At 59.0% G+C, this 15860-nt stretch overlaps 1 protein-coding gene across 1 annotated transcript in view; it reads left to right on the forward strand.

Moving 5' to 3' along the window:
• Positions 1 to 1397: 1397 nt before the first annotated feature.
• LOC119093778 (dynein heavy chain, cytoplasmic-like) overlaps positions 1398 to 15860 on the forward strand; it is a 55772-nt gene continuing 41309 nt past the window's right edge. The window contains 21 exon segments of the mRNA XM_037216787.1: positions 1398 to 1457; positions 2958 to 3231; positions 3432 to 3531; positions 4003 to 4063; positions 4065 to 4177; positions 4551 to 4677; positions 5108 to 5236; positions 5576 to 5762; positions 6297 to 6517; positions 6939 to 7060; positions 8300 to 8567; positions 8991 to 9175; positions 9603 to 9862; positions 10414 to 10652; positions 10963 to 11097; positions 11594 to 11796; positions 12300 to 12455; positions 13128 to 13245; positions 13784 to 13936; positions 14861 to 14977; positions 15521 to 15642. Coding sequence (XP_037072682.1) covers positions 2988 to 3231; positions 3432 to 3531; positions 4003 to 4063; positions 4065 to 4177; positions 4551 to 4677; positions 5108 to 5236; positions 5576 to 5762; positions 6297 to 6517; positions 6939 to 7060; positions 8300 to 8567; positions 8991 to 9175; positions 9603 to 9862; positions 10414 to 10652; positions 10963 to 11097; positions 11594 to 11796; positions 12300 to 12455; positions 13128 to 13245; positions 13784 to 13936; positions 14861 to 14977; positions 15521 to 15642 — 3260 coding nt within the window. The 5' untranslated portion in view covers positions 1398 to 1457; positions 2958 to 2987.

Genomic DNA, 15860 nt, shown 5'->3' on the forward strand with positions numbered 1-15860 from the left:
CTGGACCAATTCATACGTAAAATAGGCAGCTTCCCGGCGGCATTTTTCTGCGGTGGTGTGGTGTAAGGAAAGATAATTCGGAAAAAGGTGCTGTTGCAGGTGTCCAGCAAATGTTTTACATCCCAATTGGTAGCAATGCTGATCCTTTTGCTTTTGTCGCATTGTTTCGTCACATGGTCACATGGCTTTTGTCATATGGTTTTTGGCAGTTTCAAGCTTCTGAATTTGTTTCCCTCTAGCATGCCGCGACAAGTCTTACGTCTTGAAAAGCAGCCGGCGAAATGAAGACGCATGCAAAATCTGTTGTGCTGTAAGCCATCGATTTACTTTCAAAATTCTCACCAGCCTATGCTCAGGCCATATTTTGGCATCTACTCTGTGGAGACAGATGACTCCTCAATGACCCAAAATGCCTACCCGCTCGTGGAATTTCGGCTCCTCAGGAAAGACAACGTTGAAATGAACGAATAATCTTAGGAAGCTGGACAGCCTTACTTCCCGAATGGCATAGATGAGTCGGATAGGCAAGAGTGTGCACCAGTGAATAACAGCTCTAGATGCCTATCAAGAATAGCAGTCATCGCATTTGAATAAAGTGCGATAACCTCTGTGCCTACCCCCCTCCCCTCCCGGTCATCGGGCTTGTTTTCCAGAAAAGTTCCTGAAGCATGCGCTGAGCTTGCCCCTTCCCCCACTTTTTGGGACGTTCCTATGCCTATGCAAAAGTGCCCCAGTACGCTAACAGGAAGGGCCCAACAACAGCGCAGGGCCCTCCGAGCAAATGCAAAGAAATGAGGGGCAACGTGGAATGCTCCTTAACGATCTTAATGATCCTGACAGCGGGCATATAGGTCTCCCGGAAGCTGCATGGGGTCCCTAGATAGTGAAAAGAGGCTTGAAATTTCGAGTTCACTTATTTTCCAATCACTAAATAATTTTTTACTTCCCACAGACTTTTCACTTTCCCTTAAAGTGTTTTTGGTCGCCTGGAAGTCCAGAGGTACCCAATTTTGTTGCGCTGTGTATTTAGAAAACTGCATCTCTTTGGCCGGCTATGGGGCCCCCTCGGAGCAGACGGGCCGCTTCAGGCCCCAGGGGGGGGCCATGGCCCCGTGGCCTCTCCCCCCCCCCTCTGGATCCGCCCCTGCGTAGCCATGACCGTTGGCTGCGGATGGCGCATGGAAGACTAACCTGGGGGACAATTTTCGGACCGGCCGAGTGTAAATGGAGAACCTCCGCAGATGATTATTGGAGAGATAATTATTCATTGAATAATTTTCCATTGGCCGAACGCGCTTTTGGTAGCCTGCTGGCAGAATGGGTGGTTCTAGTCGGTTTACTTAGTATAGTTGGAAGCCCTAGTCGAATTTGGGAGCACGTACTGTGACAACAGTGGAAGCCTCCGCTGGCCTGCTTGAGGGTGTGGTGCGACAGTTCCGCTGTAATTTGCTAAGAATGTACGTATAGGTGGTTGTAATTTGGCGGTATGCGTTTCATTAGTGATAGATGAGTGCCTTTCAGTGTTTCCATGCTGGCTAGGATGAGCTCGTGTGGTGTCCGCTGCCCCGGCAAATGTTTGTGTGTGTCGCCGGGTGTGGTTGTTCGACGGGTGCGGCGCCGCGAAGGTTAGGGATCGATGAGTCATGGATCGATAGAAGGGTGTGCTTGAGTCCGTTTCTGAGTTGGTGCCAGACGGGGCGTTATTCTCACGATTAACAAGGTTTGTTGGTCCCCGTAGCTGCGTAGTATAGTTATTATAAAGGTGAAATCCAGGGGTTGATCATTGACAGGTTCAGGAATGTATAAGATATGGGTTCAGCTGTGGCCACCTGTAGCGCACACATTTTGGCAAGAGAAGTTGTGGATGTGGGGTCAGAAGTAACCATGTCCCATGGGCCTGTGCGGTCTTTTTGGGTGATAGCGGCCCATTCTGCAAAAAATTGTCCACAAGTCAAGTCAGACCAAATTGTACCAGCTTTTCAGACTTCTTGCCAAAAATGATCCTTGCAGCATCACATCATCCTGAAAAACTGGCTCTTTATGTCCTAAATTTGGTGCTGACTACACAAAAAACTATGATTGCTTGTATTTATATTGTAGGGTGTATGGTGTAGTTCTGCAGCAAATATGTCCTGGATTGTGCTGTTGCTGGCATGTGGTTAAGAAGCTGTAACATGTATACTTCACAATAGTTCGGAAAATGGTTCACTTTTCTAGTTCATAGCAAAAGGGCTCAGTTCAGGTAATTAGGTTTTCAGCAAAGCTAAAGTATTATGTGTATGGTGTGAAATGGTGAGGGCAGCTCTTAGTCAATTTATTTGACCTATTTCTTACATCATAGATATGTCACTTCCTTTTTAGACCATGTTGCCTTTATCAACTGGAATTCTACAAGATTGGGATGAATTTTCAATGTTTGCTTTATGTATGTATCTATTTGCTGATGGTTCAGTGCTTTGTACTGTCACCCAGCTTCTATCTTGCTCCACAAATTTTCAATCTGACAACTATGACATACTCTGGATATTACACACTTGGTGTAAATTCATTTTAGCATGTAATATGCCTAAATTAATTGTGTCATGCTTCTGGCTTCCCAGTGACTTTGGCATACACATTGTTTTGTTAGTTGCTAATCTCTAGCACTTTGACCCCAGACCATGACAGGTTGTGACCTGCCAGGCTGGTTGCTCAGGTCTGAGGCACCTAGGTAGTGATAGGACCACTATCCAGCTTGATGCTAATTGATTGGCTGAGCTTTGTGATGAGTAACAGGCAGCGAACCAGAGCTTAGGGTAGAATAGCATAAAACAGTTTTTTGCGTCCCTATCGCCCAAGTCACCTTATGCTGCCACCCTGGACAGACTGGCTCAGCAACAGCTCAAGACCCCAGTCCCCTGCCAGCTGCAACGCTGGCCCACTGAGAGCAGCACCTCACCCTGTGCGGCTGCCGGCAGTTGCCGCCTGTATCTGGCGCTGCAGTCACGATGTCGGAGGCGGCCGACGACAGCCGCGGCGAGCTGGCGGCCGAGGAGGCCGTGGCGCTGGCCGACGCCGGCCTCGTCGCCGACCACCTGCGGCGCGCCGTCGGCGTCATGCTGGAGGAGGCGCCGACGCTACCGCACTCGTTGGAGCTCGCCCTCGAGGACAGGCTCAACCAGGAGTGCATCAAGAAGTTCATCGGCGATCCGCAGACGCGCTCGCTGCTAATCGAGCGCGTCTCCAACAAGGGTGAGCTCGGAGGTCAGGTGATAAGGTTATGTGGGGGGGGGGGGGCTGTTTGTATGTGAGTGTTCGAGCGTCATTGCTGTTACACGAGCATCCAGCGTGGGCGCGCCGGGCTGATGACGGGCCGGACCATCGGTGCCCGGCTCGTGACTGGTGAGCGGTTTAGACTTCGGCTCGGCTGAGAGGTGCTGTGACACCCGCAGACGCCGACGAGGAGTCGGAGAGCCAGGAGGAGGACGACCGCGATCTGGTGCAGTACCTCATCTCCAACCAGGTCCACTTCACCAGCGCCAAGATGAACAGGTGCGAGGGAGGCCTGGAGGATGAGACAGCACTTGCAAAGTGTGACGTTACATACCTGGCAGTGTCGAGGGTCTCCGCAGTGATGGTGGCCTTGTGGTCGGCGCCGACCCTGCCGGCCGCAGCTGCTGACTCTGTTCTTGTCGACCACGTGACTCGCGACCGTTCACATAGTCCCTGCTTGTCATTGTCCCTCATGACCACAAGAGGCGTAGTTGTCTCCCAGCCTGCTCACTATGTGAGGGGTGCTGGTAGCACAGTGGTTAACGCGTCTGCGTTATGCACTGCGCGTCTGGGAAACCAGAGATACGGGGTTCGATTCCCCGCCGTGCCCGCCCTTCCTGTCAGGGTGAGAGGCAGGCGACGCCATGTAGCCTCAGCAGCTGAGTGCGTCGTAAAGCCCCAATGATAACAACAACAGCTCGCCATGTGACCCGGGTCGTGCTGACCCGTCGCGCCGCGGCGTGCCGGCAGCCTGGTGCTGATCAAGCGTGGCGCCGTGCTCGAGGCCGAGAAGCCGCTCACCACCCAGCTGCTTGATGACGACGCTGAACGAGGGATCGCCTTACGAGACGCTGCATACGCTCATCAGCAGCGCCGTCTCGCCCTTCTTCAAGTCCTACGTCAAGGAGTCGGGCAAGGGCGACCGGTGAGGTGACGCCGGCGGCTGGGAGCGGAGCGCTGTCTCCGATCAGCGCTATTTGTGGTGACCGTGTGAGCTGGACCTGGTCTGGCGTAGCTGTTGGTGTGAAGACCATGGGCGTGGTTGTTGCCCGACTACTTATGAGTAGCATGTTTATTGGGGTATACCGGCATATCGTTTTATTCCCGTTACTAGCGGGAGTTGGAAGTCGTTGCGCTGGAAGTGTTGGCATCGGTGAGAATGTTTCAAACTGGAACGGCGCCTTCCCAAAGCCGCGCCTCTGAGTCTCCTATCGCTGGGCGCACCTGCGTCTGTCAGCGCTCTGTAGGTGCCTCGTCATCGACCAGCGGCACCAAACTAACCGCCACTGGGTCGCCAGGGACGGCGACAAGATGGCGCCGACAGTGGAGAAAAAGATCGCCGAGCTGGAAATGGGCCTGCTGCACCTGCAGCAGAACATCGACATCCCGGAGATCACGCTGCAGGTCCACCCGGTGGTGGCGCAGGTACGGCGCGCCGTCTGTCGGTCGGGGCGGTTCGGGACGACCGAGACCCTCCTGCCGACCGGGGACGGCTGAGGCCCTCCTGCCGGTCGAGGGACGGCCGAGGCCCCCCTGCAGGCCGGAGATGGCTGAGGCCCTCCTGCCGGTCGGGGACGGCCGAGGCCCTCCTGCCGGTCGGGGACGGCTGAGGCCCTCCTGCCGGCCGGGGCGGCAGCGGGCGGCGCAGGCCCACCTCGGCGGAGACCGAGCAGGGCCAGGCCAGACTCGGGCCGAGCTCGGCGCTGTGATGTGTCGGGGCGGCACTGGCACGGCCTGGTCACTATGAAGGGCACGGCCGCCGTTGAATGGCGAGGTGGGGCGGGGTGAGTGCCGTGGAGATTGGTGGTGCTCTTTGCCAAGGCATCGAACATTCGCGTGCTGCTGTTTTCGGCAGGTGATCAAGAAATGCGCGGACGAGGGCCGGAAGCCGCAGGTGGCCGACTTCGGCGAGAAGCTCGACGACTCCAGCTTCTTCAACCAGCTGCAGAATGGGGTCAATCGCTGGATCCGCGAAATACAAAAGGTGAAGCGTCGGAGAATGTGCAGAAGCGAACTTGATATTTCCAAACTTGGTGGCGATGGAACGGTGCTAAGATACAGACCCAACACCATTAGCAAGTGGGCTGAACGATTTCCGTGGATCTACCCTGGATTTGCTCTGGTTGTAGGATGCGTGGCAGTCTGCAGTGGCAGGATGCGTGGCTATGGTTCGCGTAGTACGTTCGCGTCGGTGGGCATGTCCCCGATATGTGTCCTGTGCAGCCCTGTCCTGGCCGTGTAACTGTGGGGGTGTGGTGGCGCCATCTGGCTGCCTGTGTGGCCGGTGGCGCCCTGACGTCTCCATGCCATGCCCACCGCACAGGTGACGCGGCTGGACCGCGACCCCGCCTCGGGCACCGCCCTCCAGGAGATCAGCTTCTGGCTCAATCTGGAGCGCGCGCTGCTGCGCATCCAGGAGAAGCGCGACAGCCTGGAGGTGGCGCTCACGCTGGACATCCTGCGTCACGGCAAGCGGTTCCACGCCACCATCAGCTTCGACGCCGACACCGGTGGGTTATGGACGACTAGTGGCGGGATCGCCGTCAGGCCTGTGACTTCAATTGGAACAATACGGAGACGACTGGCCCGCCGAGCGGAAGATTACTCCACCCGTGGAGTGACACCCGTTACATTGTGGAACATCCCACCAAATCACTGTTTGCTTCCCACCCTTCGTTCTATACCCAAGACAGATTGTCTGTACATTTGCCTTCGAGGTTCCATAGTATACTGCTAGCATTCGCGCCCAGAATCCAAACCAGCTAAGGGTTCATTCATCTGGGGAGCTGGTGTACGACGGAAGTTATTAGTGTAAGCACGTGTCTAAACATCGTGATCTGTCGTAAAACTTAGATGAAGCCATCCCACACGTCAACTTACAAAGCTCCCTTACTTAGCTTTACTCCGTTTAGTTCCTTGACTGAGATTACGTGACGAACTAATGATAGCCCACCATACTACCAACCCAAAACTGGTCACGCGTCTTGGGCCGTCCCTAAAATCTCCCGTGTCATGGTTACCGAGCGGTCCCGCCGTCTTCGCAGGTCTGAAGCAGGCGCTGGCGACGGTCAACGACTACAACCCGCTGATGAAGGACTTCCCGCTGAACGAGCTGCTGGCCTCCACGGAGCTGGACCGGCTGCGCACCGCGCTGCGCAACGTCTTCCACCACCTACGCAAGATCCGCAACACCAAGTACCCGTTGGTGCGCGCCTTGCGGCTGGTCGAGGCTATCTCGCGCGATCTCATGCACCAGCTGCTCAAGGTGAGACGCGCCGCCACCGCCCAGCCAGGGCGCGGCGCGGCGCCGGCTGGCCGCTAAGGTAAGCGGGGGGGGGGGGGGGGGGTGAGTCGACCCAGTTTGGGACGACCCGCGGGAGGTGGTGGTAGCTCTGATGAGGGCAGACATGGTGAGGCGACCCACTCTTGTGTAGTTGGACTTATTGCCATCCATCCTAGTGTCCATACTGGCTTACACTGTGTGCTTGCTTCACTTAAGTGTTCATGCAGTTGCCTGGTAGTGCGTTTAAAGGGCCTTTAGTTTTTGACACACGATACGAACGTGTCCGGTGTGTAATTGCGGTTGGGGGTTATTGTCTTCAAACTTTATTATGCAGACCATCAACGCGCCCAGCGGTGCTTTGCCGTGTTTGTGACCTGTTTCGCCGGGCGCCGGGTGTCGCCAGATCCTGGGAACGCGGCGCATGATGCAGGCCAGCTTCGAGGACTTCGAGAAGGTGATGACGCAGTGTTTCGAGGTGTTCACCTGCTGGGACGACGAGTACGACAAGCTGCAGGGTCTGCTCCGGTGAGCAGTGGGCGGGGAGCGTGACGGCGACCATGCGCCCCACTGCCGGGCACGCCCACTCAGCATGGGGCTGGTGCACATGCAGGCGTCTTCAGCCTCAGCCCTCAGTAGGGACGCGCGGTGCCTGCTCGGCGCAACTGCTATTAGATTGGCATGCGCACTTTGCCATATTGTATCGCTCTTTGATGTGTTGGGTGGAGAGACCGTCTGCAAAACGTCATGCACTTGCTTGAAGGGAATGTTCCACATTTGAAGATGTTGAAGCAAGCATCAGATGTGATGAAACAAGCTCACTTATAATTATTGGTATACTCATGAGTGGAGAGGACTGCTCTAGACAACAGGATTTACGTATTTAGTACATATGCTTAACACGTCATTGCTTGATTGCTTCAGGGAACATTTCAATGAATGCACTCACTTGTACTTCCTCAATCTCCCGGGAGGTGGCCCGCGATGGTACTAGATGTGTACTGAACTAAGAACCAAATTTCGTTAGCTGTTTGCGCTTTGACCATTTCTCGTGGTGTTCGTGCATTTTTGTCCGTGAGTTTAAGGTGCTTACCTGGATTCGCAAACTCATTTATAGCGCCGCCCTCAAGTTATTCGATTGCAAATCTTATTTCAGTAATAGCTAGCAAGAATGTATAGCTCTGTGTTATATATTGCACGAAACGTGATTCGTGTTAGAATCTTGCATAGCTTGCACATCACTGGTTGAGAGTCAATTGATGACCGTTATAGGAAGAAATTTTCCTTACGAATGCCAGATATGAACGACTCCACAATTTTATTGTTCTTAACCTTGAACGCAGCATGGTCAGCCGAATGGCAGGGTTTGAATGTCCGTTATCATAGCGTCGTGGATGCCTAGGTAACCTTGAAAAAGTCTGCACATCTTTGCGGGCTTGCAGCTCAGAAATTGGAGGGTTTTAGGTCTTTGGCAGAGTAGGGCTGTCAGCTGCACCGCATGATCTCCAAGAGGGCCATTTCATTTCAAAACCAAATACAAATGTGGAACACTCCTTTTAAGATATCGTTCGACGCGGCCAAAAAAGCAGCGGTCTCTGGTTGTCGGATGTGTGACATGTAACACCCCAGCGGTGGGCGCAGTTGCCGGTCTGCGACCCCTGTCACCACCGACTTGCGACTCCCGTTGTCCCTCCGTGTCCGGCGACGCCGCTGCCGCCGTGTTTCCGTGACACACCCCGGCTGACCGCGCGCCCAACCTGCCGCCAGCGACATCATGAAGAAGAAGCAAGAACACATGAAGATGACGTGGCGCGTGCAGCCGGCGCACAAGCGGCTGCAGGCGCGCATGGATCAGATGCGCAAGTTCCGTCGCCAGCACGAGCAGCTGCGCACGGTGATCGTGCGCGTGCTTCGGCCGACCGTGCAGCGGCCGGCCGATGAGCCAGGCCTGGCGGGCGGCACGGCGCCGCCGCCGCCGACGCCGGCCACGCCGCAGCCGCTCTCGCTGGACGCTGCCGACGCCAACGCCATCGAGGTAGGAAACCGAGTGCCATGGAGTGGAGATGTCGGCGTGGTGGTGACGACGCTCGTTGGGTTGATCTGGGCGGAGTCTCTGCTTATGGCAGAATTCATGACATGGGACCATTAAATGTCCCCTGGTTTAGTCTGCGTGACTTCATGTTGTATGTGATAATAACGCTGGCCCACCATGTCGTGCGTTGTGTCATAGCTCTTACCACAGCAAAATACGTTTGATGCGGTGTGTTCGTGCCTGTTAATTCATGGGCTATCGCCGAGCCTCGCGTACCTCACGTCTGAGGGTAGTTGGTGTCCCTGCCAACGTTCCACCGCGGCCACATCTCGGCCGTCCTGTGACGCCGCCCCTCCTCTGCGTGCGTCGGCTTGATCCCGGCGCTGACCGCCTCCCCTCCCCCTGCCCCGCCTCTTCGCCTGGTAGGAGGTGCAGCTGGCGTACGAGCAGGTGAAGGACGTGGACTCGCTCGACATCGGGAAGGAGGGCAGCGACGCCTGGGAGGCGGCGCTGCGCCGCTACGACGAGCGCATTGACCGCGTCGAGGCGCGCATCACAGCTCGCCTCCGGGACCAGCTCGGCACCGCCAAGAACGCCAACGAGATGTTCCGGTGAGCGGCGGGCGCGGCCGACCGGCGCTCGCGCCGGCGCTGGGTCTCTGGCTGCGCGGTCGTGCCGGGCGCGGTCAGGGGCTAGGCGCCGGACAGGGCTGGGATAGGCTTGTGAATATGGAGACGTGATTCATTATGCTGCTGGTGTCCGTACTGTCTGATGTGCGGAGATCAGTGCTGCGTGGCTGTTGCTGCGTTGGGCCATCGCATCCCAAATGACTGGCCCAAATAACCGCGCCAGTTCCCGAGTGGTCTCGCCGCGGTTTCCTACAGATAAGTGCCAGTGTGGTATAGTGTTGGCATCTGTGCGGTGGTAGCGGTTTGCTGATCTCCTGCGCGGAGTCTGGCCGGGGCTGCCGCGAGCCGTCCCACCCGGCCCCAGCCCGGGGCCCAGCCGACTCCGCTGATTCGTCCCTCCGCCCACCAGCATCTTCTCGCGCTTCAACGCGCTGTTCGTGCGGCCGCACATCCGCGGCGCCATCCGCGAGTACCAGACGCAGCTGATCACGCGTGTGAAGGAGGACATCGAGTCGTTGCACGAGAAGTTCAAGGTGCAGTATCCGCAGAGCAAGGCATGCCGCATGAGCCAGGTGCGCGATATACCGCCCGTCTCCGGGTCCATCCTCTGGGCCAAGCAGATCGACCGCCAGCTCGGCACCTACATGAAACGCGTCGAGGATGTGCTTGGTGAGTTGACAGGTCGCCTTGTGCGTGTGTGTGTGGGGAGGGGAGGGGAGGGGGCGGTGAAGGGTGTGCGGGGAATGTTGTCGAGCGGGCCGTGCGGTGGGGAACGGGGGATGTGCTGGGTGGGTTGAGGGGGCGGAGATGGGGCCATGTACGGGCCCTGCCACGGGTCTCTTGTGTGGACCCCGCTCCGACTGACGCCAGTTTTGGTAGGGATCAGTCCAACCTTGCTCCTCACTGACTGGTTCACGCTATCACTGGTCACATGGATTAGTTCAGGAGGGCGAGGTGGGGGGGGGGGGGGGGGGGGGATGATTGCGACTGTGGGTAACTCTCATCGGGCTGGCATTCATAAATCCATGGAGAGCACCGACGGAACTCTGAAACGGGCCATGTCACGGCTACTGAGTGCCTGTCAGTGGAGTGAGGCCGCCTCGGTCAAGGGCAGTCCGCCGCGCCTGATGTAGTCAGTCTGCGACCTGCGCGGGGCCTGACCAGGACTTGCGTTCGGGCGGGGCCTCGTGTGCACGCCTGACAGCAGCTGGCTCGCACAGGCAAGGGCTGGGAGAACCACGTCGAGGGTCAGAAGCTGAAGGGCGACAGCGACAGCTTCCGGCTGAAGCTGAACACGACCGAGATCTTCGACGACTGGGCCAAGAAGGTGCAGGCGCGCAACCTGGGCGTGTCGGGCCGGATCTTCACCATCGAGTCCCAGCGCAGCCGCTCCGGCAAGGGCAACCTGCTCAAGCTCAAGGTCAACTTCCTGCCCGAGATCATCACGCTCAGCAAGGAGGTGAGTAGCGTGGGAGAAGGGTGGCAAGGAGTGGCGTTTTGACGGGCGTTCAGGGGAGGGCTCCTGCTGCTGATTGTGATCAGCGTGCGATGTGTTCCTCATGGGCCTAACTTCAGGAAGTGTGATGTGTCAGGGCTGAATCTGGCGTGGAAAGCCTGATCGGTGGGCTGATTCTGACTGTTGGCCGATAAACGAGCGTGGCGCGATGACCGTCCAGCACGCGGCCGCGTCTGACGACCGCTGATCGACCTTGACCTTGAACTTCGCCTACGATGACGCCCACTGACGCCTGAGTGGCCGTTCGCCGCAGGTGCGCAACCTCAAGTGCCTGGGCTTCCGTGTGCCGCTCGCCATCGTAAACAAGGCGCACACGGCCAACCAGCTGTACCCGTTCGCCATCTCGCTGATCGAGAGCGTGCGCACGTACGAGCGCACCCTGGAGAAGGTGAGAGACGAGGGGTGGTTGAGGCGGCTCCCCGCGCGGGCCGCGCCAAGTACCGGCGCCGGGCGCTGTAGCGAACCCAATGGCCTCCATGCTCGCCGTTGGGCGCCGCCGACATCTGTGCTGGTGGCGTTTTAATGACGGAAGTGCACAGATGGCGCTCGAGGTGGCGTCACCGCGAGGACTCGGCTGTGAGATGTGCCGCTGCCATGGGTACATCGCCGCGTTCCTAGGTGGGAGGTGGCTGGTTCAAGGTGTTTATCTGGTTGCTTACAGTTTACCGTCGATGATAGGTGACCTCTCTCACTCTGACACCATTCACGTCCTTTGTAAAGTCGTCGGCGGATATCTGGTGGGCTCCCGGCCACCGTGTTAGGCATGTCTACCATGTAAGCCGTTTGGGGTGGGGGCTAGACCCTCCCATGGCTGCGCAGTCCCGGCGTCTCGTTGTGCGCGCGGGCTCTGGCTATGACCATGACGCACCGCCGGCTCTCGGCAGATGGAGGATCGCCCCAGCGTGCAGCTGCTGGTGGCCGGGCTGCGGCGCGACTCTCAGGGCCTGATCGCCGAGGGCACCCAGCTGGTCTGGGAGTCCTACAAGCTGGACCCCTACGTGCAGCGCTTCGCCGACGCCACATTCAACTTCCAGGAAATGGTGGACGACCTGCTGATCATTCAAGACCAGATCGACATGGACATCAGGTATCGCTCGATTATGTACACGGTTTTGCGCCGCCGCGCCGCACCCACCCGCCTGCTCTGTCCTCTTTAGATTTCTTGTCGGCCATCCGTGACAGTTTTTTTCGTGACCTATGGCTGCAGTGGCCAACTCTGCCGTTGACGCCGTGCTCCGTCTGCGCTCCCCTCGCGCGGCATCGTGTCACTCATTCGGATGGCCAGGTTACCACAGTGCACCGCTCACCGCGAACAGCAGAGTTTGAAGCAAAGCGGGCGGAACGCGTGCGCCCGCACTGAATGTACGTGCGCATGCGCACCGCCCGCTCGGTCGTACCGAGTGGACAATGGACGGCGGGCGTCCGCGTAGGCACCGGCGCTGAGGCATGCGAGCGCGGTACTTTGATGGCGCTGAGCCGCTGGGTGCGTCGAGACGAAGCCGTGCACTGACGAGTGACGGGTGGTGTCGACGTGGGCCGTGTAACCGCTGGCCGGCGGGTGCGGCGCATTAACGCCTCCCGGCGCCGCAGGCTGCTCGAGTCGTGCCCGTACTCGCACGCCACGTTCGCGGAGATCCTGAACAAGATCCAGAAGGCCATCGACGACCTGAGCCTGCACCAGTACAGCAACCTAGGCACCTGGGTCAGCCGGCTGGACGAGGCTATCGAGCAGCGACTGGCCAATAGGTGCGTCGCAGGGCCACGGCTGGGGTCACGGGGTCACAGTGTTGCGGTCGAGGTCACAGATGGGCTACAGAGTCATGACTGGGGTCACAGCAGGGTCACAGAGTCACGACTGAAGTCACAGGGATAGTGGGGCTACCTCAGTTCAGAGCGGCCATAGCATCACACAGGTATCACGCGCACACACACGCACAAGCACAAGCACACGCACACGCACACGCACAAGCACACGCACAAGCACACGCACAAGCACAAGCACAAGCACACACACAAGCGCAAACGCACACACACAAGCGCAAACGCACGCACACAAGCGCAAACGCACACACACAAGCGCAAACGCACACACACCAGCGCAAACGCACACACACAAGCGCAAACTCGCGCGCGCGCGCGCGCGCGCACACACACACACACACACACACACACACACACACACACACACACGCACGCACGCACGCACGCACGCACGCACGCACGCACGCACGCACGCACGCACGCACGCACGCACGCACGCACGCACGCACGCACGCACGCACGCACGCACCTACTGACGAAGAAGCTCCACTGTTGCTGACCTTCCATCCCACGTACCGCGTCATCAGGGTGGCGCCGTCCGTGGGCTGACCGTGCCTTGACCCCGGCTCTCGGTGACGCTGACCTCCGCTGCGGCAGGCTCCAGGCCGGCATCCAGGCGTGGACTGCGGCCCTGCTCGGCAGGAAAGAAGACGTCGACACCAGTATGGACACGGAGCCCGTGGTGCCCGTCAGCAAGCCGGGCGGCGAGCCGGCGGTGAGTGTGGCATCGCATCAAGGATCCCTAGTCGACGCCGGCCGTGTCGCCCGGCGACGCAGGCAGACGGCAGAGGCCGCTTGTGTTTCTGCATGAGGGGGGGGGGGGGCGCTGCTCGCCGAGGGTGTGGAGTGGTGTGACGGCGGCCTCTCTGTCCGTCGACTGTCTGTCTGCCCGCCTCTCTGTCTGTCGCGAGTGTTGTAGCGCCGTGAGCTGGCCGTGTGTCGCGGCCCTCTCTGTCCGTCGACTGTCTGTCTGCCCGCCTCTCTGTCTGTCGCGAGTGTTGTAGCGCCGTGGATCGGCCGTGTGTCGCGGCCCTCTCTGTCCGTCGACTGTCTGTCTGACCGCCTCTCTGTCTGTCGCGAGTGTTGCAGCGCCGTGGGCCGGCCGTGTGTCGCGGCCGCGTCTCTGTCCGGCTGTGTGCGCGCCAGTGTGCGGGGCGCCCAGTGGCGGCCGGCTGCTCGCTGGCTGCTGATGAGTGTACACCGCGGCAGCCGCGCACCGCCGGCGTCTGACCGCACCCCCGGCCGCCCGACAGATCAGCGAGATCGTCCACGAGCTGCGCATCACCTACAACAACCTGCACCTGCACCCGGCCGTGCAGGAGGCGCGGAGTCAGATTCTGCAGCAGCTGTTCGCCTGGCAGAACATCATCATCACGCTGAGCCGGATCCAGTCCAGCCGGTACCAGGTGAGGCGCCGGTACCAGGTGGGGCGCCGGTACCAGGTGGGGCGCCGGTACCAGGTGAGGCGCCGGTACCAGGTGAGGCGCCGGTACCAGGTGGGGCGCCGGTACCAGGTGGGGCGCCGGTACCAGGTGGGGCGCCGGTACCAGGTGAGGCGCCGGCACCAGGTGAGGCGCCGGCACCAGGTGAGGCGCCGGTACCAGGTGGGGCGCCGCCGCGTGTCGCCCGGGACCGGGGAGCGGCCGGGGCGGATTGGCGGCGCGGGGCGGTCTCCGGGGCAGACTACGACGTTTGGGAAACGACCACATACAGTACACCGTGGTGAGGTGGGCCGTCGGTCTGAACTTGCCATGATAGTGAAGTGATGCTCCTGGCATTTTCAGATTATTGAAGGCAAAGTTACGGCTAAATTCGCTGGAGGGGATAATGGTGGTACCAATAATGGATGAAACTGGCAGTGGTTTTTTGTGCTTGCACTGCAATTATGCACATGTTCACTTAACCCCAAACATACAAACTTTGGAACCCAGCCATTTTGAGTGAAATGGTTGAATGGTTCCATCAATGCTGGGCGGCGCGTGTCTGCCTGCCAGAGGCTCGCACCCGATACAGACCCGTGGTGACACGTCGTCTCAAGTTACGGTGGTTTGATTGATTGTGTGGAGGAGGTGGTTAATGTCACGCATTGATTGAAAATGGCCTGTACATTGGTTCAGCGGTCTGTTGTCTCCACTGCTGGTGCCGAGCCCCCGCAGCTTGAGCTGCTCGTTAGCGTGCTGGTTACGCTGCCCGTGACCTGCTGAGGCTCTCGTCCTGACGCCGCCACGCTTTCCCGCAGGTGCCGAGCCCCGCAGCATCAGCTGCCCGTTAGCGTGCTGGTTACGCTGCCCGTGACCTGCTCGTGCTGACGCCGCCGGGCTTTCCCGCAGGTCGGCGTCACCAAGAGCGACGCGCCCACCAGCTACAAAGGCCTGCTGAAGAAGATGCCGGACTTTAAGTCCGTCACATCGGCCGCATACGAGGCCATGGAGAACATCTACAGACAGGTGAGGCGCCGAGAGGTGGGGTCCTCGCCGAGCTGCGGGGGGTCACGCCCCCGTCCGGCCCGGCTCGGAATTGCGCGGGGCATCGGGGGCCGGACGCGGGTGCAATCCTGAGCTCGGTCGCTCTGCTCGCCACCGTCGCCGACGGCGCGCGAACGGCTGAGGAGGGCGATTGGTGTCCCAACATCGAACTAACCTGATGCTTTGTGGGTGGTCATGCGGTCTTGATTTCTGCACGTGTGTCGACTGCAGATACGCTGCCTTGTCCATCTCACGCGGCGTCGCTGCGTCAGATGACAACGGAGCCGGCGTCTCGGTGCCAGCGCGTTGCCTTGGTCCGGTCGAGAGACCGGTGTCGGTATGAGCACAGACGTGCCTGCGTGGAGTCGACTGCAGCGTCGCCACTCCCCTGCCTGCCGCCGCTGGCAGGCGACCGGGCCGCTCCGTTAGCTGGCGGAGCTACGCGTGTGCGGACTGTGTGGGTTGGTTGCGCCGCCGGCCCGAGCGTGGGCCGAGCGTAACGCCTCCGGCCGCATCGCTCCGCAGATCAACAGCTACGTCGGCGAGTGGCTGTCCTACCAGAAGCTGTGGGACCTCAACAGCGATCTGATCTTCAACCATCTGGGAGACGACGTCAGCTTGTGGATGGCCTGCGCCGAGGAGATGAAGTGAGGCGCGGTCATGTGCGGGGATCATCGGCTGGCGGTGCCACCTTGTGCCGAGAGGGCGGTGCTGTGAATAATCCTCCAACACCGTGCGATGTTCCATTTCAGAATACTCCGTTTCTACGCGGACTCAGTAGAGCCTTTGCTGTAATATCTTTCGGCACACTAAGCGTAGGCGTCCGTTTACCATTTCACGTGTCGGTTGCCTTCTGTCATTGTCT

The sequence above is a fragment of the Pollicipes pollicipes genome, unplaced genomic scaffold (assembly GCF_011947565.3).
Source record: "Pollicipes pollicipes isolate AB1234 unplaced genomic scaffold, Ppol_2.1 Scaffold_4002;HRSCAF=4701_pilon_pilon_pilon, whole genome shotgun sequence".
Classification (NCBI taxonomy): domain Eukaryota; kingdom Metazoa; phylum Arthropoda; class Thecostraca; order Pollicipedomorpha; family Pollicipedidae; genus Pollicipes; species Pollicipes pollicipes.